The sequence below is a fragment of the Mastigoproctus giganteus genome, chromosome 3 (genome assembly GCF_048544385.1).
Source record: "Mastigoproctus giganteus isolate SK-2022 chromosome 3, ASM4854438v1, whole genome shotgun sequence".
Lineage (NCBI taxonomy): Eukaryota > Metazoa > Arthropoda > Arachnida > Uropygi > Thelyphonidae > Mastigoproctus > Mastigoproctus giganteus.
The window spans coordinates 181,724,287-181,752,099 of record NC_143577.1 but is presented as its reverse complement, the minus strand read 5'-3'; the positions used below and the strand labels follow the sequence as shown (position 1 = coordinate 181,752,099).

At 37.7% G+C, this 27,813-nt stretch overlaps 1 protein-coding gene across 1 annotated transcript in view; it reads right to left on the bottom strand.

Annotated features, from left to right (window-relative positions):
• The window catches only part of LOC150088448 (amino acid transporter heavy chain SLC3A1-like), a 97,985-nt gene that overhangs the window by 17,649 nt on the left and 52,523 nt on the right, over positions 1–27,813 (bottom strand). Inside the window, exons 2-3 of the mRNA XM_090370780.1 lie at positions 26,462–27,547; positions 9,275–9,904 (exon numbers count right to left, since the gene is read on the bottom strand). Of these exons, the coding sequence (XP_090226906.1) occupies positions 9,275–9,904; positions 26,462–27,547 (1,716 nt within the window). The remainder of the gene's footprint in view (positions 1–9,274; positions 9,905–26,461; positions 27,548–27,813) is intronic.

Here is a 27,813-nt window from a genome sequence, read left to right as displayed (position 1 = left end):
CATATTTTGAGGATAAGTTGTTTTATATTGATTCAACTTTCATCAAGAACTTTCGTTGTTCAAAATAAAGTTGAAATAAAAAGACAAAACTGTAGGAGAATTTGTTTCGTGGTTAGGGATTTAGTCTTTCTGATAGGGGATTTGGTGAAGACCTTAAAAAATCTCAGCAGTTTTCCCAAATCGACTAGCTTCATGGATGTGAAAAAACAAGCGATATGAAACTCGTATTCAATATCTAATACATCTGGATGGAGTAATCCTACCTCCAGGGCATGCTTGAAACAGACATCGCGATATGTATGGGATTTATAAATACACACAAATCGTTCAGCTCATCTATAACGTAAGTGGGCAGTTACGAAGTTCAAAGTATTGAGGAACGGTGCTTGACGTGGACGTGCATCTTCTTTAAAACTTTCCTTTCAAGAGATGGTAACGCAAAACTCTTACTTAAGACTCGGGTTGTTTCACTAAAAGGGAATTTTCTTTTGTCTCACTGCTCTGCACAACCACTTTTAATTTAAGACGAAAAGCATTTCTTCAAAAAGAAAATAATCCTTCCTTTGCGGCTCACCAAAATTGCAATTCAACTTTAATAGTGCTATCCACTAGAAGGAGAAAAAAAGGATTGTGGGACATCCGAAGGAGAAACCCTTTCACTATTGGAAGCACTCAATAACCATTTTTGTCCGCGCGGTGAAAATCTCATACCATTAGTTCCGACACGTATTGAGAGTTGAGACAACCTATCATAGGAGTGGAGAACAGAGGATACGGCGACAGGCTCTGGAGACGAACACATTTCAGCTGGATAAACGGATTACGATAAGGGAACAAGAACGAAGTGCGGGAAGACGCGGAAAGTAGTTTTGTCTCTAGCATCGATCGATTCAGCTGAGACATTGCCCTGAAAAACTAGACCTTTTTTTCCTTTTAACTGTTCCGTTCTAGTTCCACGACATCATTGCATATTTCTGTACTCATTTCGGACAACCGACTGTCAACCATAAACGTGTAGCTGCATAAAGGGATACTTATAGATCTGAAATTCAGCTTAATGTTTGAAGTATTAAGTAATCTGCTTCATCTATATATGTATTATATCGTATCATCCAATTTTTACATCATTAGAACTGGAATCTGCAAGTCTTACTGAATGATTGCATTAAAATATCAACTGGTGATCAATTAGATCACGAAATGTCATGAACTTGATATTCGTAATTTGTGGCATGTTTGGTAGTAACAAAATAGGCCTACTTACGCTTTTATTAAGATATTCTTTAACAGAATTTATATAAATAACTTTTCTTGAAAAATGAAATAACTATTTCAAATTTAAAGTTTAATTTTAAAAATTTAATTAACTTTATTTTGGAGATATAAAACTATTAGACAATTAAGTAGAACTTTATTTATATTCAAGACTTGGACAAAATCCAAGTTTTATACCCAAAATAATTAAACGAACTTTATATTATACTGCTAATCAAGTTCCAATGTACCTTCCACAATACGCTGTTTTGAACTTGCATAAGTTTCATGTTTGTACGTGCTTTCCATTTTTAAATTCATATTATATTTCATCCAGCTTAATATCTGCAAGGGTAGGCTTTTTTCATAAAGAAATTACTCTTAATTTGGACTTTGTCATTCTGAATACTTGACTCCATTCATAAGGGTACATCGAGGTTAATTAACGACCCTTTTGTTGAAGACCTTGACATTGAAACAAAGTTATAGACTTTATTTCTACTACATGCCTTTTCTATAGATACTTCCATGGTACTGTTCTTCTCAATTGGCAACATCTAGTCACTGTCCAACTCTAAAATCAACCAACTCTTCCTCATTTATGCCTTCGACTTCTGTTTTACTGACATAACTATGCTTCTCACGTATTTCCCAAATTTTACAATCTACAGAAATCTAATGTTAACGTCTATGAAGTAATCGTTATCCACTAACCCCCACCCAGTGGATTTACCACTGGTCACACGCTTTAAAAGTGTTCAGAGTTTGATTCCCTTTACAGACCATAAGAAATTAAACTGACACATTTCAGCCTGAGTTTCTGTGGAGAAAATCCAAAATGGTTCTCTGCGCTGTAGATGGTTATTTAGAGATTTTGTTCGTTATATTCAAATTAGTCAACTGCCAACAGAAATTCAATAAATTTTCATATTGGATGGCCTTAAATGGAATTTAAAATTCCATTTATTTCTTGTATATTGATATGATATTCCAATCGAAATGTCCCAATAGAACTGGCCAAATTAGGTTGTTTTGACTGTAAAATACAGTATTTTGCACTTTTGGAATGTCGCCAAGTTTTCTTCAGTACACACCGTCTGTATGCCTTGCTCGTGCATCTTACGGTTCTCGCTGGATGTGGTAGGCTATTGAAATGCTTATAGATGTAAATGTTTCATTAAAATTATTGGGTTTAACAGAGTAGAGATGATCAAAGCGCATTATAAATCGAATTACGAAGTTGTGGCACATATGGAAATTTTCTCCTCGGGACAAAAGACCTTTTTAAAGGTTAAGATGAGGATGTTTTTGTTCGTGGACAAAAATAAACTCCTTTCCCCAAAGGAGTTTATCGGTAGGTACTTCTGAAACAGAACTTCAATTTATCAACGTAATGTCACGTTAAAGAGAGGCACTTCAGCAAATATTAAACAGACGAACACTGGATATCAGGAAGAGGTTTAATTCCATTTACCCATCGTTCAAGCAGTAGAGCGAATACTTTTATTTGTCCATGGTGAAAATGGAATTGCTTTGATATTTGGCAAAACGCCTGGTGACGTCTAATTTAAACTCCTGCTACAGAGATCAAGAGATTATGCATACGAGTGACAAGTGGGAGATTCACATAACTATTACTTCTACTCATGCTCCGAATAAGAAAAATAAACAAGTTTTTTTTGTTCTTTTCTCAAGATTGATTGAATACGGGTGGGGGAAACGTAAATTCAGTTCTAACTGCACTCCTCGTTAGAGTTCATTCTGTCATCAATTGAGAGGAAATCTTTAATCTCCAAGATTTCAATTATGTGGACGAGATTTTACTTCAGTTTATGGTTTGCCAAAAAGATATTTTTATAAAGTTTTTAAACGAAGTTAATTACTTAAGAAAACGCACGAACATATTTTTATAGACATGTTTTTCAGTTCTTCCTAAGTACACTGGCGGTCACAGTTTTGCTGCCAATTTTTTTCACAAAACTGTTCATTGTTTAGCATGTCATTAACGCAGTCAATTATAATTTAAAATAGCTAATCTGACAACGAAATCTTTTTGTTCTTAATTTTAATCAACCAGGCTAATTGAGATGCTGTTACTCATTCCAAATCTTAATGAATTTATTTAAAAGAAAATAATGAGCATATTTTTTATGAATAGAACGAGTATGCTGTATACTCTTATACATTTTTCATTGCTATCCTGTATCGTTATTTAGAAGTTGCAAAACACGAAGTACACAGGAGTGTATCGATTATGAATAAAGAAAGAATAGTTTCGTGGGCCACAAAATCGAAGAGGAGTTACTACACCCACGTAGTATCTGCTTGGAGGATACTAGATGAGGTATTAGGATCATGGGGGATACTAGATGAGGTATTAGGATCATGGGGGATACTAGATGAGGTATTAGGATCATGGGGGATACTAGATGAGGTATTAGGATCATGGGGGATACTAGATGAGGTATTAGGATCATGGGGATACTAGATGAGGTATTAGGATCATGGGGGATACTAGATGAGGTATTAGGTTCATGGAGGATAGTAGATGAAGTTCTTAGATATTCCTTGAGCGGCATGGTGGGTAGATAAAACTGTTATTTGAAGATTATAAAGTACTCAAATCCACGTGGGTTTGTTTTATTTTCGATTTGTAAATATGTACATAATGGAATCAAATGTTTCGTGGTATTTTTTTCCCACTTCTTCAGTGACAGCTGTCTCTGCAATATTACCATCACAAAAACAGTTATTTGTGCATATATCTTTTAGGAAGGAATTCTTAAAGTAGAAGCAGAAATAGAGCTTATACGTGATGCTCAGCTGCGTTTATTTTCAAGACGAACTGATGGATAACTTTCTTCAATGTTTTGAAGAAACAGAAGCCCTTTTTCTTCCAGAATAATTAAATGATTGGTGTTGGTTCTAAGCCGATATCGATAAAACTACGAGCGCATCTCTTCAAAGACAGCTTCAAAAACAAAATATTGAATTTTTACTTCGATATTGACCGATTGATTAATGGGCATCTACTTTTTTTGTAAATTAACAAACCAATTTGGGATCCAATAAACGATTCTGTTGCAACTACGTGGTTTTCTTCTGGGAGTTATGGTTTTTTGTTCAGCGATAACTGGGAAAAAAGTAGAAAGAGGGTGTGCAAAAGTAAATGTTGGCAGTGGAGATTATTCTAATATGACAGCGCCGGTAAAGTGGGGAAGATGATGTAGTTTGGGGAAATAACATTTCCAACAAAGGCTAGTGGATCGTTGCGCAAGCATGTGAACAGGAGCACTTTCTGTTGATTTTTTTTTATGCAGGGTTTTGGAGAATTATTGAATTAGTAGGCCGAGAATTTAATAATTTTTGAAGTACTCACGGGAAAAATGGAGGTAAAACATATCACAAATCACTGACAGCTACCTTTTGTGTTCAGCACGCTAGTTCAACTTCCAGGTAAGTGAATATAGGAAAGATAGCTTCATAGTGGTGGCAGTGCACGAGATATTACATCCTTAAGCATATTTCCAAAGCTTTCTAGAGAGATTTCTAGTTGTTACTAAAAACAAACATGACCAATAATGGGTAGAGCATCAAGCCTCATAATAAATTCAACAGATAAGATACACAACACCTGATATTATATTTCGATATCAGGCCATAGTGTGCCTCGAACAGCATGCAACTGGCTTCACGAGATGCAAGAGTCCTTGCTTTTTGACAAGAACTTGAAAGCGTTTCAAGAATGGAATTAACTAATAATTTATGCTCAACTGAATTTTCGTTGGCTGATCTTGACTGAAAAATCATCTGAGGCAGAGGTCTTCATATTTTGGGATACTGCCACCCTTTAATTTGATAAATGAATTTTCGTTTATCATATTAGATAAATCATTGATTAGATAAGTCATAGTCACTGTAATTCAGTAATAACCGAATAAATATGATATTCTACCGTAGTTACTCGTGCAACTCTCTATTGAATGTTCAACTAATTTTTTGAACCACTTTACTCAACTGTTGCGCAAGAGGAGGAGAAACTCCGAAAGGATTAAGGGGAGGAAAATTCGTTTACATATGTGAATTCGCCGAAGTGCGAACTACATTTATATTCGATAACACGGATAAACGAATTTTGAAATACCGATTTTTAAAACACCCACACACACCAATCGAATGGGAAAATGGTTCCGATATTTTCAAATGTTTTTTTTTTTTTTTCCTCTTCAACTTCCTCCACGTGCTCCTTTGATAAATGGATGTTCTCGCATTTGGAACGGAAATGGGTATGGCGATAAGCACGCGGGATATAGCCCACGAACTTGCCGTTATGCTAGACCGAGAAACAAATTCTTCACGTTCATCCTTGTTACAAATGACATGTAGCTCGGCTGATTGATGGAAGATGGTCCAACGTGCTTTCTTGCAACAGGAATGGGGACGTGCTTTTTGGAAAAGGCTCAGAATAAAACCGAGTTGTCTGCGGGGATACTGTGGGCAGGTGACAATTTCTGGTTGTCTTCTGTGCATTGTCTGCAATTACTTTTTTGCATCTGTCGACTAATTACGCTCGTCTGATCGCTGCAAGGTCAATTTTTCGTAGCATCAACTTTCTTTTCCGGCTGTTTACCGAACTGTATAATTAATTATAGGCCTGCCTTTGTTCTGTTCGTTGGCTTGGTAAGTGTAAAACATTGGTTTAATCCTCGAGTTGCCAGACAATAGCACTTAATTAGCATGCCGACCACTGTTTCCAGCTTTTGTCTGGGGATTGAAAAGGCCGCTCATAGCAATTTACTTAAAAGAGCTTATGTAATGAGCAAATTACATTTATTTTTCAGAGACCAGCAGTATGAGTCGCCAGCTAAGGAAGCAATTATATCCGAACTGCTTGCTTGGAAAAATAATAAAGCCGATCTGATGATGTGTTGAAAGTTCTTCCGCATCTTTGATTATTTTGAAGTTGATTGGTCGCTGTATTCATTAAGAACTTTTCAGAAGCAAAAACATCTGATAATAAGCTGATTTAAGCTTCTGCGGTATTTCATGGCTTTGTTGTTCGATAACTGTGAAAAGTGGTTTTAATGAATGAATGCAGTGACTTTGGTTACCTTACTGAACATTTTAAAATAAAAATGAGAGAAATGCAGCTCGAAAACAGTGTACACGTAACTTAGAACTACAAGGGAGATTCAAAAAAACTTTGGAAATGGGCATGGCACATGATTTAGCACAAATCGCGTACCATTCTAATTCCTATATAATTCCACTGTCCAAATTAGTCAGGTAGGCGCTTGTCAGTGATCATATTGAGTGCCCCCTTCCTCCACTAAGTTCAATTTCTCTCTTTTCGGGGTTGCTTTCATCCTAGAGAAACGAAAAATCGAAAACAGCGAGGGGGATATCAAATAGGATGACTGTTTGAAGCCAAATGTATGCTTTGTCAGATTAACCATTGAAAAGAGGTGACCGATACGCTGGAGAGTTGTCATGTTACACTACCTAATTGCCATGGCCTCTACCCTATCTACATACAAAACTGAGTGTTGTTCTTTGCTTACAATTCGACGTTTATACTAGGAAGGATCCAATTAAAACCAATGACATGTTCTCCGATCTCAGATTTCCTCATTCACACATTACAGATAAAGAGCACTGCACCTTAAAGAGAAGTACTCGTATATTGATAAGAGTTTGGAGATGCCTGAGCGTGCGCTGTTCACGACGGAAGTTGCGTAAGTTTGGGAACGTTTTTACTCCATCCTTGTATAACATCATAGGTATCGGAGCTTTCTTGAATGGATTACTTGCTAGCTCCCCCCAAGAGCTACTAATTGTTAAGAAAAATCTACTTTATCTTAATGTGTTCTAAAGATTTGACATTTTTATTCATTGTGCTGGGCAGTTCCGGCCAGACTTTGGGATTGACAAAGTCTGGCCGAATACGCCACACCAGGACCCTTGATGTACCGTGGCATCATCAATTTCTGTACTTGATTAGAGGTTTTATGATATGTTTTAAATGATTAAACCGGATCGCTGGTCACCCGTTTTTGCCATCACCAGATCCATAATGCTATCAAACTTGGAAATTGCCTGTTGAATCCTTACAATTACAGAAAACAACCTTATCGTTCTTGTTCAATAGCTGTTCAATACTTCCTTTGATAAATGATACAAAAACAACAGAGGAAGTAGTAGCATTGAAAGTTACCAATCTTTAAAGAGTGGTCCAGATATCTCAGAAAACTTCAATAGATTTTCTACGGCCGACGTTATAGCCATCTTCAATGACTTGAAGATAGAAACTGTTTAGGTCAAGACATATAAAAAAACAAATTAATGTACGAAATAAACATAATTATTATATTTTTAACACCTCTTTCTTTTTTCCACAACACCATATTTCAATCTGAGGTTATTAACATTACTTCCACATTATTTAATATGGACGCTGTACTCTATTAAAGAACAGAAAGTCTTAGGTGAAGATATTACATTATTTCTCGGAAATCGTGAAAAATCAAGATATTTTACCATAGCGTGTTATTCAAAGTCTCTTTTAATGAGTATTATGGCAGCCTGACAGCGCTGTCTTGTAAACCAGTCAGCAAATAGCGTGTTGGTTGCATTTGCTGAAGATTAATTTGGAAACTGAGTTTACCGACAGTCAGGTGTCAGCTGCGTCTTGTAGTTTAATGTCACTCCACGTGCTAGAGCCAGTTAGAGCGCACCAATTGCCGAATGACTGCTTCTTGTACTGCCGCAAGCCACTTCGTCACAAAAGCTTACGCCGTATTGACCAACTCCCTGGTGATCACCCAAATGCCGTAAGTTTTTCCGGTGCCATTGCGATTCGCATGTACGGGCGAAGCAGACGGGATTAATCGATTCTTGAGCAGCGGTCGTCACCGATGATGGAGACTGGTCGGTGGGACATAACGAAGGCAACATCGCTAGTTAGCCTCGTGCCGCAGTAATACGAAGAAACTTTATAACGGAGTGCTGGGGGGAAAGGGACTGAGAGGTTACGCCGACAACGAAAGTGGCAGTTTCCAATCATTTCCATGTATTTCTTTTCGTTAATGCAATACTGAATATTCCATTTTGGACTCCTTGTTTTATCTCAATATCGAGTTACTATCTCTGTTAAATTCTAAATGTCCATCCAATAAGATTGTCCACCAATCTGTCGATGGTAGATAATCTTGTTTGATATCGGGCCAAGATTGCTCATGTATAGTTCAACTAATATTCATACACTCGGGTTGATCTGTTAGGAGTTTCGCTAGCTTGTCAAATGTAGTAAACAAATAGCATTACCAAAGTTAGCTACGGGTCAAGAAGAACTGCTTTGGTGGGCACGCGGCAGCCAGCGAACTGTGGGTTGTTTATCACTGATCTAGGTCGAGATATTTCAGTTGTCTGGAGCAAATGACTCTTAGGATAACGTAACTGAGTCGCGTGGATCGTAAAAGATTCTAAATTACTTATGCTTTTAGTTAGGAACAATCTGCAACGGCAGTTTTCAGCTTGGTGTAACAGAACTCATTATGGTGCTGTAAGAAGTACAGGTTTTGTTTTTGGTTTTCTTTAGAGAACTTAAGATCACAAAGGCTTAACTATGAGGTCAGTTTTAGAGAACAAGTCAAAAATGCCTGGATTTAAAGGGCTCGAGTAATAGATCATTAATTACAATACACAAAATATATTCTTAATATGTCTATAACTCTAATCATGATTTTGTTCGATCTGAATAATATACAGTAGTTTTATATTTTTAAAGCTAAGAAAAGAAAATATACATCTAGGATAAAACCAATCATTCGCTCATTGCCACAGCAGCAGCTCCCAATTTTTCTTTAATATGAAACAAGTTTAGATAGTAACAAGTTATTGGGGACTAAAGAATTCATCCTGTCTTTTATAATTTCCATTATAAGCGACAGTGAGATTTGGGAACTACTGCCTTTCGTTTTTTTTTCTTTTTAGTGTAATATTAAAATAAAATACTAAATACCTTTCCAGAGAAGACATCGTAAGAATCCCGAAGTCCGATTTCATCCCCGTAAAACAACGACACAGTGCCAGGCAACATCATTAAAAGAAAAATGGCACCGACGCTGTATTTGTCATCCAGTCTGGAGGCAATTCGCGCAGTCTCCACACTCCCCACATGCCACGATATCCACGGCATGTGAGGCAGACGATTCCAAGAGTCCACTTCCAGCAGTTGACTCTCGATATCTTCCGTTTTGTTAACCCGCACGTTTAGTCTCACATCCAAAAGGTCAAAGTTCGCAAACACCGACTCCATCAAATGAGAGTCGCGTGACTTCAGGTATCCCATAAAGGAATGCGACGTCATCATCACTCGCCGATGCGACCCGATGCTGAAGTTGTTCAGTACACTTCGCCACTGGCCGATTATGATGGCCATCTCATCATCGTCCGATACATGCAACTGTTCCACGTGCTTCATGTAAAATCCATCGACGCCCTTTTCCAACCAGAACTCGAGCACCTGCTTCATTTCTTGTTGGACTAACGGATTGGACCAGTTGAGGAACAGCTGGCTGCCGAAGGTTCGGTGAGGAACGGTCCAATCTTTGTTGTCGTAAGTGTCTGGAGACTCTAGTGGAGGTTCATCCTGTAAATAAAATCATGAGTTAATTAAAAAGCAAACCTAGAAATTCAAATTAATTTTCTAATAAACAGGAAATAAATTTCCATCAGTTTTTTCCTCTTACTGTAATTGAATTATCAGAGTAATGAACAATCTGCCCATCTTTGCTAACCACATGACGTGTAACTTGCTATACGGTTGCAAAGACTATATTACCACTCATACTGTAACTTATTTCCATGTTTCAGTGCATCTCTTTGGAGGACGTGAAAGACAAGAGGCTCAAGAAAGTACTGAGTATCTCTAAAGTGCTTTTAACCAAAAAAAATCTTTGTAAATAAACCAATACGCTGCCTGAATAGGTCAACACTCGTTAGTTCCTTCATCTACTGCCGAAAAAGAATCTAAAACGCATCTTTGCTGAGTAAACTCAAACCACTTTCTGTCTACTATCGGGAAGTTTGAGCTATTTCTTTGTTTTAAGCCGTTATGTTATGTCTGCTTGACATAAGTAGTTCACTTGCTGTAAATCCCCAGTGGGAGAGTTGTGCAGTGCTGGATTGCACTCCAACCACCTGTCTGGAGTTTGCTTTCAGTTTCGGAAATTCGGGAAGATAAAAGAGAACTTCTTTGGGCGAAAGCGACACCTTTCACATTTGAGACTCAATTCTATGTGACCTTTGCGCGAAGCACTACTAACTTGTGTTTCTTTCCAAGTAACATCGGCTAAAAAAAGTCATTAAACAAATATAGTTCTTTATGCTTAAACACGTTCTTTAAACGCCACTCGTAATTATTTTTTAAATGAAATTAAGATGAAACAGGCAAGAAAAACTTTTCTTGCCAGCTTTTTTTTAACGGCTTTTAACGCGTCAAAAAAAAAAAAGTAACGCACAAGTCAACAAAAAAAAAACAAAAGAAAAAAGTTCTCCTTTAGCTCGTGTGATGTAATTTCTTCCCATATGCTCTGCTGATCAGTTCCTGTTAGTAGAAACGACACTTAACTGTCCCTTTAGCTGCACTCTTTCTTTTCGAGCATCTCCGTCCATTAGCGCGACACAACTTGCGTTGGTCATTTAGTAGTGGAGCTCGAGGTAGCCCCTTTAAGGAGTTTTTCACAACTTCGGAATTTTTTGGTCGCGGAAGAAGCTTATTAGATGTGTTGCTGGTTCCTAACCACACTTTGCTGCAGTCTTCTGCTCCCTACATTCTTCTTATTCCTCCCCTCAAGTACGCAAAGTCTTTGCAGTATAAAACGACAGCTGGCAGTTTGGGTAATTCACATGCTTCTGTATTATCAGCCATCTAATGCACGTCACATGGTTCCTTGCTTTTGTTTTTGACTAAATCACGAACAGAAAAATTAATTTTCTTTACTGCAACTAATAAAGGAAATAACAGAAGCCCATTATCATAATAATATACAGATTACTCCAAAAACCCGTTATCCAATATCTAATAAAAGGTTCGCACCAGATCAACTGAGTCAATGGTAGCACATTTTTGAATTCCATTATTCCATTTATTCTATTTCTGTTGGCTTCTCGTGAAAATAAGCTATAAATGCGCAAGTTTTAGCTTTCCAGGTTATTGATGAGTACATAATCAACTTATTTAGTAGATTCATCGGGACATTGTGACCATTTCGGTTTGTACTCTGAAGTCGTAAGACATCAAAATAACATTGTTCAGTTGAAGATCAGATCCATGGAATTTTGGTAATGCATCAAGGAGTTACGTTGTCTCTCAGATAATTTAGATCGGGTCACAATGATTGGGTCTGCCATTGAAAAATCAGCTTGTTGAAAAAGTTTTACCTGAAGAAATCCGTGGTGTTAAATGCGAAGTGGTTGTTAGAGGGCGTTGAACTATTTCTCTTTTGTAGAAGAATGACTTTAGGACGCACACAACGAAGAGATGCTGGAGTTAGTATTAACATCGATCTTTCACGCTCGGCTTTTAAAAGCCTTATCCCATCAGTAGTTTTATTGCAGTTTACTTATAGTCATCGTGGGGAGCATTGTCACGTGATATTCTCTAACTGTCCACTCATTTTTCTCTTGCTCAATTAAGTCTTTCAGGTTTCTTGTCGCCCATTTTGAGTTACCTGATAATTGATAATGATAATTACAGCAAGCTATTTCATCATGAAATAAAACCTACAAGCTCAGTGTTTGAAATCTTTCACCGTTCCTCTTGAAACTTTAAAATATGCCAAAGTGGGTCTGTAAACCGAAGTAGGTTTCTTGTTAACCGAAGGGGGAATAATTTCATCGCGCCACTCGTTGATTTCTCTTCGTGTAGGAAGATCACTTCCTCTATCCAGCCTCTGAAACTCATGCATAGAGGTACTAAGAAATAATCGATGACACGCGCTATATGATGCATGAGGTAAAAACTAATTTATTGAGTTCAGAGCTAAAAAGGCTGCCCTTCCGCACAGCTCATCGAGAAATGCTGGATTACGAAGAATAAACAAAGATCGTGTCGTTCTTTAAGAAAACAAGATTAGATGTTGAGTGGATTGTTTCCACGATCTCGAGACTCCCATCACCTCCTGTCCAACCTTTGTTTATAAATTAAACACTACAAAATGACAAGCTTAGAGCTATAATCCCTTAGAGAGATTCACTGTTGACAAATGGGATTAGTTAAATTTTAAGCTGCATATTATAATTTGCAAAACATCGTATTAATTAAGTAAACAGATAAATTGTCAATATATTTGTAGGCGAGGGCTAAAAAATTTTCGCATCATTTACTCAGATTCCGCAATGGTGAGGCAGGCAGATTGTCTTGTTCTAATAATAAGTTCTCTATTTTACCATCAGCGTATTTATGTGTAATATTTTCCTGTCTTCCAACAGATGGATTCATAATTATTAGAGATTCTGATAAGCACCAATTACTGGATGTTTCCAATGCAGCCATCCATTACTGCCAGCAAATGGGATGGGGGGTTTGATAAAATAATGGAGTAGTCTTCCAGTGTAAATTTTGAGTGTCCCACCAATTTGTCTCGATGCAGACCGTTTTTAGACCAAGAGGAGGAGAACTATCTGCGTTCCACCGCGGATAGTTCTCCTCCGCATGGAATGATGGTGGCATCACAAGAAAGTTAAAACGGTAGGATCGACAGATCTGAGTATCTTCTTGTACCTATTATTAACAACAACGTCTAATCGAATCACACCCTATACAAACGTAGCATTTTGTGCCGAAAACCCAATGATTCGTCCCTTTTCAAAGTCCGTCAGATGTCCATAACCTCATCTTATACGTGTTCAAGGATTGCACACTAGACATATATTTGCTCACCGTTTTGCTTGCCCATCAACTTGACAGGCCAATCAATTAGGTCAATATACGTCACATTTATGAATGAGAATTTTCAAATATATAACGTTTGGAAATTTTAATGTATTTCTAAATCACGCTTGGAAATTTCCTTTCTTTTCTCTTACCCAAGCTTCTGATGATTCTTTTAAAGACTATTGTAAGAGTAATCCATACGGAACATTGCCAAAATAATGGAAACACAGTGGACTAGTAGACAAGACAGCAAGTGATTGCCTTGAACCCATACATCACAAATAATGAAAACTGATAATAATATTGCATGCTGCAAAAGTTCCCAGTAATACTCCGATTTCAGTTCAGATGCGAGATGGAGGTTGAGAAAGCATCATACAGAGGATTGATGTATCTACTAATTTGGCTATAATCATTGTATAAAATGAAACATGGTTGGTATCGTAAAGAAATGAATTATTCCAGTGATTTAAACACCAAGATAAATATTTTAATAAGCATTACGTTACAAACCTGGAATAGTTTGTAACGTGATGCTCAGGTAAATTGACCACAGAACAATTTACAGACATAGCATATGTGGTGCAATATGGTGTGAGTCACTGATGCGCCTAAAATCTTAGAACAACAACTATAAGAAAGGACTAGCAAAGAGAGTTAAGAACGAGGATAGGGAGTTCTCATATGTGAATATAAAAGAGAAGAGAGTAAATTAAATGTCCCTTGACCGGTTGCAGTAGAAGGTCCATAAAAAGCCTAGCAGCAATGGCAGATGAGTTGAACAGATACCTTCATCTATATCCACTGTCGAAAGCAAGCTCTAAACTCTGGAGAATTTTAAGAAGCCAGATTGCTGCTATATAAGTGATATTACAATCGGAGGCAAACGTTTGTTAGAAAAGCTACTGAGATTATAGGACGGCAAGGCTCCAGGGAAAGGAGCCTTGAACGTATATGTTATACGTTCAGTTATAATTAAAAAGTGATATGAGTGTGAAACCATTGCGAATGTTAATGACACCATCGCTGGACTCTGGAAGATTCCCTTCGACTGGAGAATTGTTAATGTCTCCCCAATCCTTCAGTGGCAGGAAAGGTCCCAGAGTGTGTGGTTAAGGAGGAATTGCGATTCAGCATTATCGCAACTAGAATGGTATCCTTAATAGATCCCACCACTTTTTATGGGAGGTAATCTGATCAATCTGGTGAATTTCTACGATGTTCTGATTACTTTTAACATTAGATACGTAAGTATCTAAGATTTCATTAAAGTTCTAGATATTGTCACTCGTGGAAGGTTGCTATGTAAAGCGTAAGAAGTTGGAGTTACTGTTGAGATCCTTCGCTGGATCGCAGGCTGGTTGAAAGATAGGAGACCAAGTTTTCAAAATGGTCCGTCAATGAACAAGCATAAGAAATGGAATACCTCAGGGCTTCTCTGTTGGATCCCGTCCTATTTAAAATATCCATAAAAGGTATTGACGACAATAATTGTAAAAGTCTGCTGATTATCTCAATGGGGGGAAAAGTGGTTAACAATCCGAGCCAGCCTCTGATATCTGAAATAGAATTGAATAGCTTGCAAACATGGTCCGAAGAATACAACTATGGTTTAATGCTTCTAAATACAGTATAAAATTAAGAACCTTTTGGGAGCAGAAATCCTAGAGCCACGTTTAAGGTGGGCGGGAGGTGGGGAGGGGTGCTTAAATTGATTCAAGAAAAAGAATTAGGTGTTATGATTCAGTCTCACATGGAATTTTCTATGCAGTGTAAACAATCGGCTAGGAAGGCACATGATGTCCTCTCCATGATTCATAGGACCTTTGCTAGCAGGCAGAAGGATGTTAGTTCGACTGTATTTGGAATATTTTATTCACATCCGGAGATTGCACCCTCTCCACAAAAAAGGCGTAGCACTTCTTAAGATTCAGAAAAGGACAACCAAGATGGTGACGAGTGCAAGGCGGTGCACATGTTTAGAAGGTGTGGATAACTGTACATTTAAGAAAGATCTAATTGGTGTTTATAAGGCTGAATGGATTGGGTAAAATGAAAGTTCCTTTCTTGGCGGGAAACGAACTGGAGAACACAGATGTTAACTCTCAGTTAGTAACAGAAGATTGGATCTCATGAGATGTCCATGTGGGCAGCGGTTTGTCGGACATTGGAATAAGTTGTCTCTCAACGTGGCAGAGAATCTGGCTAGTTAAATTCAGAGTAGAATTGATGGTTATCTCGTGGTACAGAAGGAGTGATAGAGAAAAGTCCTTCCTGGCATCATTTGGCTTTACTAAGTTTACTGTAATGAATCTTACACCTCCTAATCTTCCATTCAGAAGCTTATGACGAACAGCATTGATATTCTAAAGCATGCAGTAACTATTATGTGATGTCGGTTGCGTATTAACAGACAATATTTCTGTTTTTTGCAAATGATAATCGAGAGTCAAGTAATTTTCAAAATCTTATTCTGACTAAAAGTTTAATCCGAATAGTAGCGTAGAAATCAGGTCACCTATTAAATTTGGCAAACAATTTAATAAGGATTTCTGAAGTGCTGTTAAGAAAAATTAGTGCGCTCTCTCTCGTCCTTTCAGTTCAGAAACGTGATAAAGGTGGCGGACTGTTGAGTTGTTAATCCCATTGGATTGTTGTTCCATGAGTGGCATCTCAAGTGAGACACCCACCTTGCCAGAGTTTCATTCTGTTTTCGGCGCATCACAACAGAAGACATTCTTCACTCATAAAGTTTCCGTTGTGGATTAATCCCTTTGTAAGTGAGCTTATCTGATGTCTCGTTGGGTGTACACAATATCCAGGGGACTGTTGTCTACTTTCCGTGTTCGATCGCTGGGTAAACGGAAGGATAAATTGATGGGATTAGTAGAAGCTCTTATTGTCTTTCACTTGGCGATTTCTTAAGACTTCGAGAAGGCTCGCTAATCAGTATTAAGGAAGATGGTCGAAGTCATACGAAGACTCTTTGCAAGGAAAGACCAATTTCTTAGTGGCGGTTTTTACGTTTAAAAGACAGCCAAGGTTGCGAAAGAATCCTAGAAGAGCGCAATAAGGATAACTTCATCTGAAAAGCGAATAATAAAAATTTCCTTATTTTGTTTTAGTTAAATTTAAATAATAAAATAAACACGAACGAATATTTCAAAACTTACAGGTCATGTAGTCAGGGGTGAAAATATTTATGGATTTAAGATCGTAATCCACCGGAAACAGAAATAAGGGTTTAATAAGAGGACAGAAAGCATTGCAAGTGCGAAAAACTCTGCTAAGACGGTTTGTCTCTTTTCTCGCTCTCACAGTTTAGAGTTCATAAGAATTGACTTTGAAGTAACAAATATAAAGCAGTGTCCCTTATGAACATGCCAAGATAATGAAGAATGAATGGAAGAATTTGCAGCAATGGAAAAGCTCAAATTACTTGTTGAAAGGATCGCTCTCTTTTGCCACTTAGATTTATCGCAACTGCATTGCAAAATTCGGTAAAAGTCCTCGTATTAAAATGCTGACAGAAATTAAGTGAAAATGAGGGTCGGGTGCCAAGCGACTGGACTCACTGTGATTTTCTAAAGTAGTTTTTTAGTTCTTTTGCGTTCATATCGTTAATAAATCTCTAGTTATTTCATAGCAGCTCCTCTTTCAAAAGTATTTGAAGAGCGCAAGAAAAGAAAGTTATCTATATTTATTTTGATTACTAATACTAATTTTGGCCTAGAACTGCTCCTGCCCCCCTGTGGCGGGCCGGAAAGCTGTGTGGTAAAAACAATCCCCCCCGGACTGAAAGGAGCTAACCATGATCGCGAAAAAAGTTATCCATTACTTGAATCTCCTGGTTCAATTTCTTGAAAGACACACCAACCCGCCTCTGATAATTTCATCCTAAGAGAAAAAGAACAGCAGTATTCCAAAATGAATCGCCCTGGTGGTAGTTCAGTTGGCAGAATCTGTCTTCTCCACACTGGTTGGAAAGGACCTGAGTTCGAATTTCGTCGATGACTTAAGGAATTTTTATGGGAATCTTTCATAACGTGGCTGTTATGAAAACTTTCTACCATTTTTTTCTTCATAAATGCTTCTAGAGTGCTGCTGGACAATTTAAAACGGCGACAAGACTCTGCTGTGGAGACCATATAAAGGGTTACTTCATACCTTTTATACTTATACCAAAAATGATAAATTAAAATTGGAATGCCATAAACAGATCGCCACTCAAAAGCAGTCAGAAACATAATCATTTTCCAAAGTCAAATAATAAACCAGTTCGTACAGTGGAACTGCAGCGGTGTGCGTAGCAATATTAATGATATCCATGAATGATTAATCAATATTATCAATAGACACCCGATCACTACTCCACCCAAAATTCCAAAATCATTTTAATGGGCTCCGTAGTCGATTGGTCATATCATAGACCTCTTAGCCTTCATTGATCTAAAAATATTTAGATCAGGATAGTGAATTTGCCCGCCCCTGCCACGAGGCGACGGGTCTCCACTATCTAGCTCAACTCTAACAATTTCGAAAATTTTCAATCTTTCATTTTCTTTCCTTTGTCTTAAGCAACCATCCTTTATAGCATATAGCATCCTGTATAGCATAAAATCGCCTTTATTTACATTATGTACACAATAAATACAATTCCCTAATAAATATATAAAATCTCAATGCATTCTAAAAACAGCTTCTATAAATTCCAAAAGTTCCTTACAATTCTCTAAACTACCAAAGAGCCTCGAGAGCTCAATGAAAGAGAGAGATCCCCAACCACTCTACTCAATTTTCCTCTTGGACCCTGATACAATTGACAATTTCTTATATGTACAGAGTCCTTTAAAGCACCACACCTACAATTTCCAGTCTTGACTACACCAAATTCCAACAGTCTAGCTCTCAGTCCATGACCCTTCACTGTCGAATGTAAACCTAAACTCGGCCACTGCTTTATCTGTTTAACTCATTTAACGTCTGGAATCATCTCATATATAGCACGGTCTTTATCAAACTGCCTCCATCACCATTGCCAAATCTCATAAGCTGCTTCCCTAAACTTTTTCCTCTCCTTTTTAATATCCCTCCTATCATATATTTTATCAAGGATTGGGCAGGATCTAACTCCAAATAGGGTTGCAGGCTTATTTCTCTTTGTATTTTTTTAACAGAGATATGTCTCTATTATAAATTTATTGATACATATCCAGCTATCACACTAAGAGCATTATTGGTTGGAGACAGTCCTACAAGCACGTGTTACTTCTAATAGGACCATCCGTTGAGCCGCAATCATATGCCTTTGTATCACAGTATGCTCAATTACTGAACCCCAAGTCCCACATGCATACGTAGCAATGGGGACAAAGATGCACTTAAAAAGCGCATCCAATGCCTTCGAAAATCCTTTACTTCCCACTCTATTCTTGCAATTCTTTTTACCTTTGCATAAATTGCTCTAACTTTTTATCTTATATATTTCACGTGGGGCAAGAAGCTCGGTTTACTATCTAATAACACACCCAAATACTTAAATTCAGAGGCAAAACTCAAAACGAATCCCTCCGACCTAACTGTGGGATACCTTGTCTGGCTTGACGCTCCTTTTAATATTAAACACTTGGACTTGGAAGGTGATATCTCCAATTTATGTTTACCTATCCATTGCTGTACTCTTTTTAGAGATTGATCAATTTCAAGTCTGGAGTTTCCATACGCCACAATCAATACATCATTTGCAAAAGCCATTATGTCAGTGCTGCTCAATATTGTTCCAGTAGTTCGTCCATAACATAATTCCACATAAGGGATCCTATTATGGACTCCTGTGCAACTCGTCTAAAAACTTTTTTTAGCGATTGTAAGTTTGCTACTAACGACTACTGACAAAGTCACTCCGCATCAGTTTATATAAATTTACATGACACTCCGACTGTTGCAATCTTTCCATGACACTTTTCCACCATATCAGGTCGAAAGTGCCCCTGAAGTCAATAAATATCCCTACAGCATACTTCGCCATGGCATACTTTATCTTTTCCATCACCTCATTGATTGTGTCCTCTGTAGATTTCCTTTTTCGGAAACCAAACTGCTTTGATGATTCCAGACCTCTGATAATGTCCATTCAATCTTTCCATTACCAATCGTTCCATAACTTTTCTCACTACAGATATCAAAGCAATATGCCTAAAAACCGACTAGTCAGCAGCGGGTGTCCAGTAGCACACACTCTATAAGTAGACCGCAGTTCAATCCAATGACTACTAAATACGGTCGATCTGCCAACCAGCACTGGACCAGCATGGCAGATTATGGTCCATTTTTCCTCAATATGAATCGTTGAGGAGGTTTCATCCTGCAATGGATTGATAATAGCTGCAGTTTACCCCATAATTCAAATGGTGTAGTAGTTATATTAGTTAGTTGACTCAAAGTCCCCTCCAAAGTTGTTCCCGTACAAATTTGTTTAGAACGCGTTTCAGCACGCTCTGTGCTTGGAATAACTTAATTATACATCTCACCAACTCCTTTTGATATGCTCCCTCACATAATTTCGAACTTTTTTATTAGAGAGTTGTAGAGAATCTGTCAAATAGCGATAAATTATCTATTATTTGTTAAACTCTGATAGGAATGCCTTATCAATAAGTAGTCGAGTAAAATAAAACCTCGCTAAAGTGGGTTGGAATAAATATGTATCTAGCATTGCACTAGATGAAGCCACTAATCACGTTTCAGAACAGATATTAGCAGCTGTTGCTACCATACCATACCACAACACCAATTACTGGTGGAATTCTGCATATATAATGCTACAGAGAAAATAACAGACCTCGAATCTTTTCGAAATCTCTATCCACAGCCAATACCATAAATTACAAAAAACTTAAAGGATATGCCCATTATATCAGCTGAAGGCTAAGAAAGAATCTTGAATCCGGTTCGCTTCCTCTGTCACCAAAAACACAGATGCAGAACTAATCTGGCGTGAAATTAGATGCCTTACTTGAAAATTTCCATCGATATCTTTGCAGAGTTTTTCTCTTAACTTTCTATATCAACTGCTTATGATCAATGTTTCCTAAAAGATAAAGCAGTAGCTGAAAAATACAAAATAAATTTCTGGACGAAGTTCGTCCTTCATAATCCTTCTAATTCGGACCCTTAAGGATGTCAGAATTAGAAGGATCCTTAAATAAACCAGCCAAAGTGTAGCTGGTCCTGGTGGAATATATTACCAAATGTTAAAACATATGAATGAGAGAGCACCATACTCTCTCCTATTACTTTTAAACTATTTTTTTTTTTTTTTGTTGCACATCATTTTTCTGTCATTTGGCGTCATTTAATTTTATCCATTCCTAATCCAGAAAAAGACCAACCAACTCCCCATTAATTATAGACCAATCTCACCTTCTCGGTGATTGGCTAAGACTAGGGAGAAAATGATATATGGTATCTGGAAACAAACTATGATGAACAAAAATCAATTTGGTTTACGGAATATGGATCCAACCCAGACTTTATGCAAGGCTGAGATAAACGTGCGAAACGCATTCCTCAAATACGACCGTTTAGTCATGGTGAGTTTTGAAACTCCGTGATGTCTTTACTACGTCTCAAATATGTACTGTTGGATCCAAATCTGATACATCTTTAAGTGTCGCAATGGTTGTTCCCACATGGATTTTCCGTTTTCTCTCTTTACAGTGTTTATATCACCGAACTGTTCGCAATTAAAATGGCTATTGAATCTGTTGGCAATGTGCCTAATCAAGAGATTGTAATATATCCTGATTCACTGAGTGCATTAACTGCTTTACAACGTAAATTCCACTAATATCACACAATTTAAGTATATCAGGACACAGTTGATAAATCACACAGAATTCAAAACAGTGGTAAGGTTCTGTTGGATTCCAGTGCATGCTGAAATTCAGGGAAAGCAGATGGAACAGCCAAACATTCATTTAGCCTGTATCGTTATCCGCCTTGGTCCCATATATTGACTACAAACCCACTAAATGGTGGACATCAATATAGCAAGACCAAATTCATAACAGTTTGCTTCAAATAACACAACTCTGGAACTCCAGCTTTCGGTTGAATAACCAAAATGAAGTTGTCCTTGAGAAGGTACGTATTGGGTACACCATTTCACCTATCTTCGCTTGCTGACAGGTGAGGACCTCCTCGTTGCTCTCATTGGCACTACTTGTAGCCCTTCTTCTCCTCAGCACTATAGTCAGTGGACACACGCACACAAGACAAAACCAAACTGTTAAAGCTGTCAAAATGTGTGAAAAACAAAAATAAGTACCTCTGGTGGTGGAGAATAAAAACAGAATTGCTAATTTGAACTCCAAAGCATGTAAAATCCTTGTAATTGCTAGAAAATAAAATTCAAAGCAAGGAGATAAACGAATCGGATTATTTTCCTTATTTTAGTGATCCATATGATTTGGATCACTAAAATATTTTTAGTCAGTTACTAATTCCATAGTTGATTATACTAACCAGTAATTTTTCCCTTCGTTTCCAACTGTTTTCAAGATTTAAGTTATAAACTATAATTGCGAAAAAATCTGTCATTAATTCTAATTCTCCTGCGCTTGGTTGCACCAGTGATTGCATATCATTAATAATCTCAGCAAACAGATAGGAAATCTTTGTCTGGAAAAGTTTTTTTCTTTCTCACAGAATCGGGCAAGAGTACTTCTTCATTATGAAGAGACTTCGCTTACAACATTAAGCACTTAACGTATGGAAACCTGATGCTATTGTACTCCCATATTACTTCCGCTTTGTGCTGTGGACAATTGCTCGTTCTATACGTTATTAGTGAGAAAGAACATTGGACCATTCCTTTTTGCGCAGTGTTATACGACAATTAGGCAATGGAAGTTAACTAAAAAAATGGAAAAAATACTAATACAAAGACATAAAATTGAATCTTTAATTAAAACGATGGCTGAAATACGTATTATAATCAATGGAATACCAAAGTACTTTAAATTATAAACTTTCCAGACAGAATTCATATGATAATGAGCCTATCCAAAGAATGGACACTGCCCTAAATTGTGGATACATTTTCTTTCTCTTCTGGTTTCTTCAGAGATTGAAGAGTTAAGACGCGACAAGTGAAAGGTTGAAGTTCCCCATCAAAATTAAAAGCATCAGCTGCTAAATTTCTCCGACAAAGAGTTTAAACACATCTACCCTTCCTCCTCAAACTGCTTATTCCCGGATTGATTAAACATGTTCAGACATGGCTGCGCACGGGCATTGCAGCTTTTCTCTGCTATGCATATTTACGAAGAATGTGTGAAAATCGAACTACCTCAATCCATAGATTGGACGACCATTGAATGGCTGGTGAAATACAGAGGAATGTGTACTGTTCCATCCTACATTATTGTGCCGTATATAATGTCTGTGAATTACTTGTGTTCTGTGATCGATTTGTTGGATGGAAAATTTGAGTTTCTGGAAGAAAAAAACCATGGTACCCTCGCCTGAGACGGACCAACTCAGCGACATTGTGAAAAAGGTCCATAAAAATTCCTCGCACTATTGAAGGGAATTCGAACTGGAGTCTTTTCCACCCAGTGTTGGAGGATAGTGATTATACCAACCAACTCTGCTACCCACCAGGGCTTGACACAAAGTAACCGTAGAATCCACAAAAAAGTACCTTCAAGGGAAAAGGAAATTCTATTAGACTAAAAAATAAGACAATTAGAAATTAAACATTCGACTAAAAAATACGATTCTATTACATCAAAAAAAACCAAAATTCTTTTAAAATACGATGCCATCATTCTGGGCCATCAACCTTTGCTGAAGAAAGCAAAGCCCCATTAAATTTTGGTGATTGTGCAACCGTCTTGGATCCAAAAGCAATCGCAGACGGAAATTATTAGTTTAATGATTGGTATTAGATTACAAATGGTATTAATTTAAAAATAAATATAATAAATTTCATCTAATTAATTAAAATGCATTATGTTGGCATCCTGATCGTATTTTATATCGTAATATCCTTTGTCAGCATTTTAAAGAAGAGATGGAGCAATTCCATGCATGGACTTAACTGAAAATGGACGATATACGATCATTAAAATATTTTAAAAATACAACTTAATTTGCCTACTGTGATGAAGACATCGTGTCCATAAGGATTAAATGATGACACTTTATGGATCCAATAACAAAATTCTGTCAAATAATTCTGTTAAACGAGTTCTCTATTAGTTCGGCTGCATTTCTAATAAGACGAATCCACCAAATTATTGATGCAGATGGAAATTCCTGCCAACTTTCATTGCCTTCTGATCAATAAATTAGGTCTATAAAACTCTGGCGTATTGCATGGCTGAACCACATTTTATAACTTAAATTAAGAGAGTCCTAAACAAACTATATTTAATATAAATTTGCTAGATGGAATCAATGGACCGAGGTAAAGCTACGATATATCAGATCCTGTATTATGGCGGTCTGTTCATAATTCCTGACATAAATATCCGATCGTAAAATGTAGCCAAGGATTATATTACCGCTAAATCCAGTGTAGGGTGTACTTTACTTCCTATGTTAACGATGTCATTAAGTTTTATTTCTCGCTGCTTTCGCTTCTTCTTGTCTGTATCTTAAGCACACGTAGGCGGAATCGCCACTGGTCCAAGAAAATCGATTGAAATCCGCGAATTTTAAGTCAGAGCTCCCCCTCTGAGAGTAACAGAAGGAAACTATAACCGTGAACGAAAATATGCCATTGCTTATCTTTATATCTCTTAGGTGCTATTAAATATTCTCCGTGTAAATCCTTTGGTTTTAATTCTAATAAGCGCACCTGGATTAGAGATTCGATGTAATTAATGACTTAAGCTTGCGTTTCAATTTCCAGGAATCGTTTGGAGTTTTATAGGTTCCAAAAGTTTGGTAATTGAAGAAGTAGAAGAATATTTGCTCATCAAAGCGTCATGGAATACATCAGGAATAGAAAAGTGGCCATTAATAGAAGTCGTAACGCATTTATTTACTTTAAGCCAATCTCCAAAAAGATTAGCTTAAAGTAATTTAAAAAAAGTCGGTCTTGAGCATTTAATGCGATTTAAAATGACGTAGGTTTCTGACCATGGCCAGAAGGTTGGACAATTAAAAGGTCAAACACACGTGACGCTCATTAGTAGATGGATGATTTATCTTTTAACTCTATGGTGACAAAATGTAAAACATTTAATGCAGGAAGTATCCTATTGCTACTGGCTCATGCGCAGATTTGTATAAATCTTCAGATCAGAATATTCTATAAATGATAATTGCTAAGTTTGGTGTAAATAAATCGTGAAAACTTTCTTGCGCAACAGAGAACCAAACTTCAGAAAAACCATCGACTTAATCGGAGGGCATCTTTCGAACTTGGAGGAGAAGTAGGGGAGTGGATTCCTTTAACTCTTTCCGCTAACATTACGCTGCAACGAACCCTAATCGAGTCAAGTTCAAGTCCTCACGGTGACATCCATAATGGGTGCCACGGGAATTTGACTCGAGGCGAAGGGACGCTAATGATGCTGCACGTTTACGCATATGGTTGGTATCGCTCGTGCCTGAAGTGTTGCGTCCTAACGTAATGGACTGTTAAACCAGTTGATGAGCGATTCCGACTGTCAAAGTATATCGCTAGGATAACAAACAGACGCAAGTTATCCACAGTAAAGTGAATCTAAAAGTTCTTCTCCTTCGATGGAGATTCGCTCGGGAACGAAATCATATAAATTTAGTAGGGAGTAGGGGAAAAGCTTAATGGTATCTTCCCTCAAGAATAAACTTGATTTCGAGGGCAGCAAATGATCCAGGTTCGATCCCAATGTCTCTCAGCACGCTCTAACTTATTAAAGTCATGTTGAACAATTTTTGAGAGAGAGAGAGAGAGAGAGAGAGAGAGAATACACCAATAATTCTCTTTTCGGTTAAAATACTTTGGCTGACCCACTTTAATATGGTGCTGTCATCAAAATATCTTTCAAGTAATCGTTTATAGGTTTAACAAGAATTGTGGTAAACTTAAATACGCTTCCATTATCGTCTCGTGCTGTGCTCCGTATCAATCTTTCATCCGAGGGTTGAGGCCACGCAATGAAAGATGTGATTAAGTATATCGCTTGGTGGAATATTGATTACAAGTAATCCGAAATAGAAGTCATATTTTTCTTGATGAAAATGCTGAGATAGCAATCTATATTTATATCTTCCCCTCCCCACCCTTCTCGACACAGAACTAAGCACTGTTGAACTGCAGGAGTAGAAAATTGCAAAACCAGCGACTCGCGGTAATTTGATGTCTTTGCATGAATTACTGAAAGACTTTTTCCTTATATAAAATCATTGCATTTCTACTGGATTGTCCAAAGAACACGTTTTTCCATGCCAGAATAATAAAATCGTATAATTTCAAGAAGTTCTCTTTCTATAAGGGGTAAAGCAATAAACAGGGCGAATTCCAATGAAAAATCAGGAATACACGCTTCCTACCTTTTTACGTATTGATTCTAGCTGCTGATTTACCATCTTTTCGGTTCATTCAGAAAGGAGAGAAATTGTAAAGATCGTAGCTAATCTTGACCTACCAAAATGCATCTTTAATTGGTTAGAAGATATGAAGAACGTATAGAGGATGTAGTAGAGACTCAAGATTTAAATTTATATGTATGGATTCAATAATCCATACATGTATAGCCATACATGTATAGCCATACATGTATGGATTCAAATATCCATGGTTCGTTGGGCATTTATGATACTGCTGTGGTGTGAATCGGGGTGCCATCCTAATAATAAACCAACGTAACTCGTTACAGTGTGAGATAGTTCTCATCACAAACATTTTCTTCATGGATGCTATCGACAATTAGGGTAGTTGACTCTCTTAGACGAAATGATGCTTCATTGAAGATTTCTAGATATTAAGGGTGGTTAAAGTCAAGTGAACGCCACTCGGCATTATTCCAAGAAAGAAATTGAACAAAGGTATCTTATATGGTGGGAATTTATCTTCTTTAAATTTTTTTAAACTGAAGTTTGGTTAATTTTTCTCAATGATCTTTTGAGGCTCTCCCATCGATACAATAACATCTTCACAACGTGTTTCATCCGTATTAAGGTGGAAACTGAAATGTGGTAATATTTATTGTCGCATTTTATCAAAGAGATAATCTACCTTTCTTAGAGAAATAGTTAACTTGATATACTTACCCAGAAGTTGTCAGTGACATTGACGTAAAAATTTTCGTACTGGCCTGGTCTGTGCAGGAGCCAATGTGCTGCCCACGAGTGTTGATCGCTGGTTACTGTAGGATTCATATCAATCACCACAAACATATTCCGAGAGTGAACTTCTTTGAGTAAGTATTCGAAGTGATCCATTCTCCCCAGATGAGGGTCGACGTTGGTGAAATCGATGACGTGTTCGTACTCTAGGGGATAGTCCAGCGCACTGAATATGGAGTTGAGTCGTATCACGTTGATATTAAGGTCACAGATGTAATCAAGTCGCTGAACGATGCCAGTCAAATCTCCGAAACCATCTCCGTCAGTGTCCTGAAAAGAAGCTGGAAATATTTCGTACATAACTGTACCTTGCCACCATTCTCTCGGTGGGTCACAGGTCAAAGGTCCGGCGAGCAACATACCTACTACTACGCATGTCATGCCAATGAGAGAAGAGAACACAGTCACTAAACATCCGAGACGAATCGCTGGCCAGTTCCAGCGTAAGAAAGAAACGTGGGTGGGGTAATGATCAGGAGCGCGCTGATTCTCTACTGGGTGGTGAATGAGGGGTTTTGTCGGGGACGATTGGAAGCACTGAGCAGGCTTAGCTGGCTTCTTCGGGCTTTGTTGTTCTTTTTCGAGCAGGTGCGTGGAGCACTCCGGCTCCACTTCGACGTCGCTGTCGGTGAATGAACTAACCACGCTGTTCACTGAAGATTCAGGAATGTCCAGCAAACGCACGGATGAAGATTTCGACTTGTGAATGCCTGCAGTTGCTTTCAGAAACCTGCCGACTCCGGTCATATCCCCGAAGTAACTGTTACGAACTCTTCTGTCGTCTGGACTATCGGAGTGTTCGTTCAGCAACAGCGATCCATTCGGCATGGGTGACAATCGGTCCTCGGCTTCGGGGAGTTCGATCAAGACTTCCGGTTGACCTTCTTCGGCTGTCACGACGGACGGCCATTCCAAATTGTTCAGGTTGACTTCTACCTCCGGCGATGGTACTCTGTCTTCTGCAGGAAAGACAGGTGTGACTTGGCCAAGGTCTCCGGGGCACGGCTCCATCTGTAGGAGACAAAGATAGAGGTTTTGAGTTCACCAAGAACGTAAAGGTACAACAAAGTAAAAGATCAAAGACTAGCTTTAGCGAAATGGAAAATTACTTGCGTTTGTGTGGATGAAATATTAGGAGGAATATTCTATACCTACCAATTCGCAACCTCGATGTATACTATTATCAAAAATATTGGAACACCATATGATAAACATGAAATGGAAAATATTGAGTATGTTAATGATGTCGATGGCGTTATAGTAGCATATTTATTAAT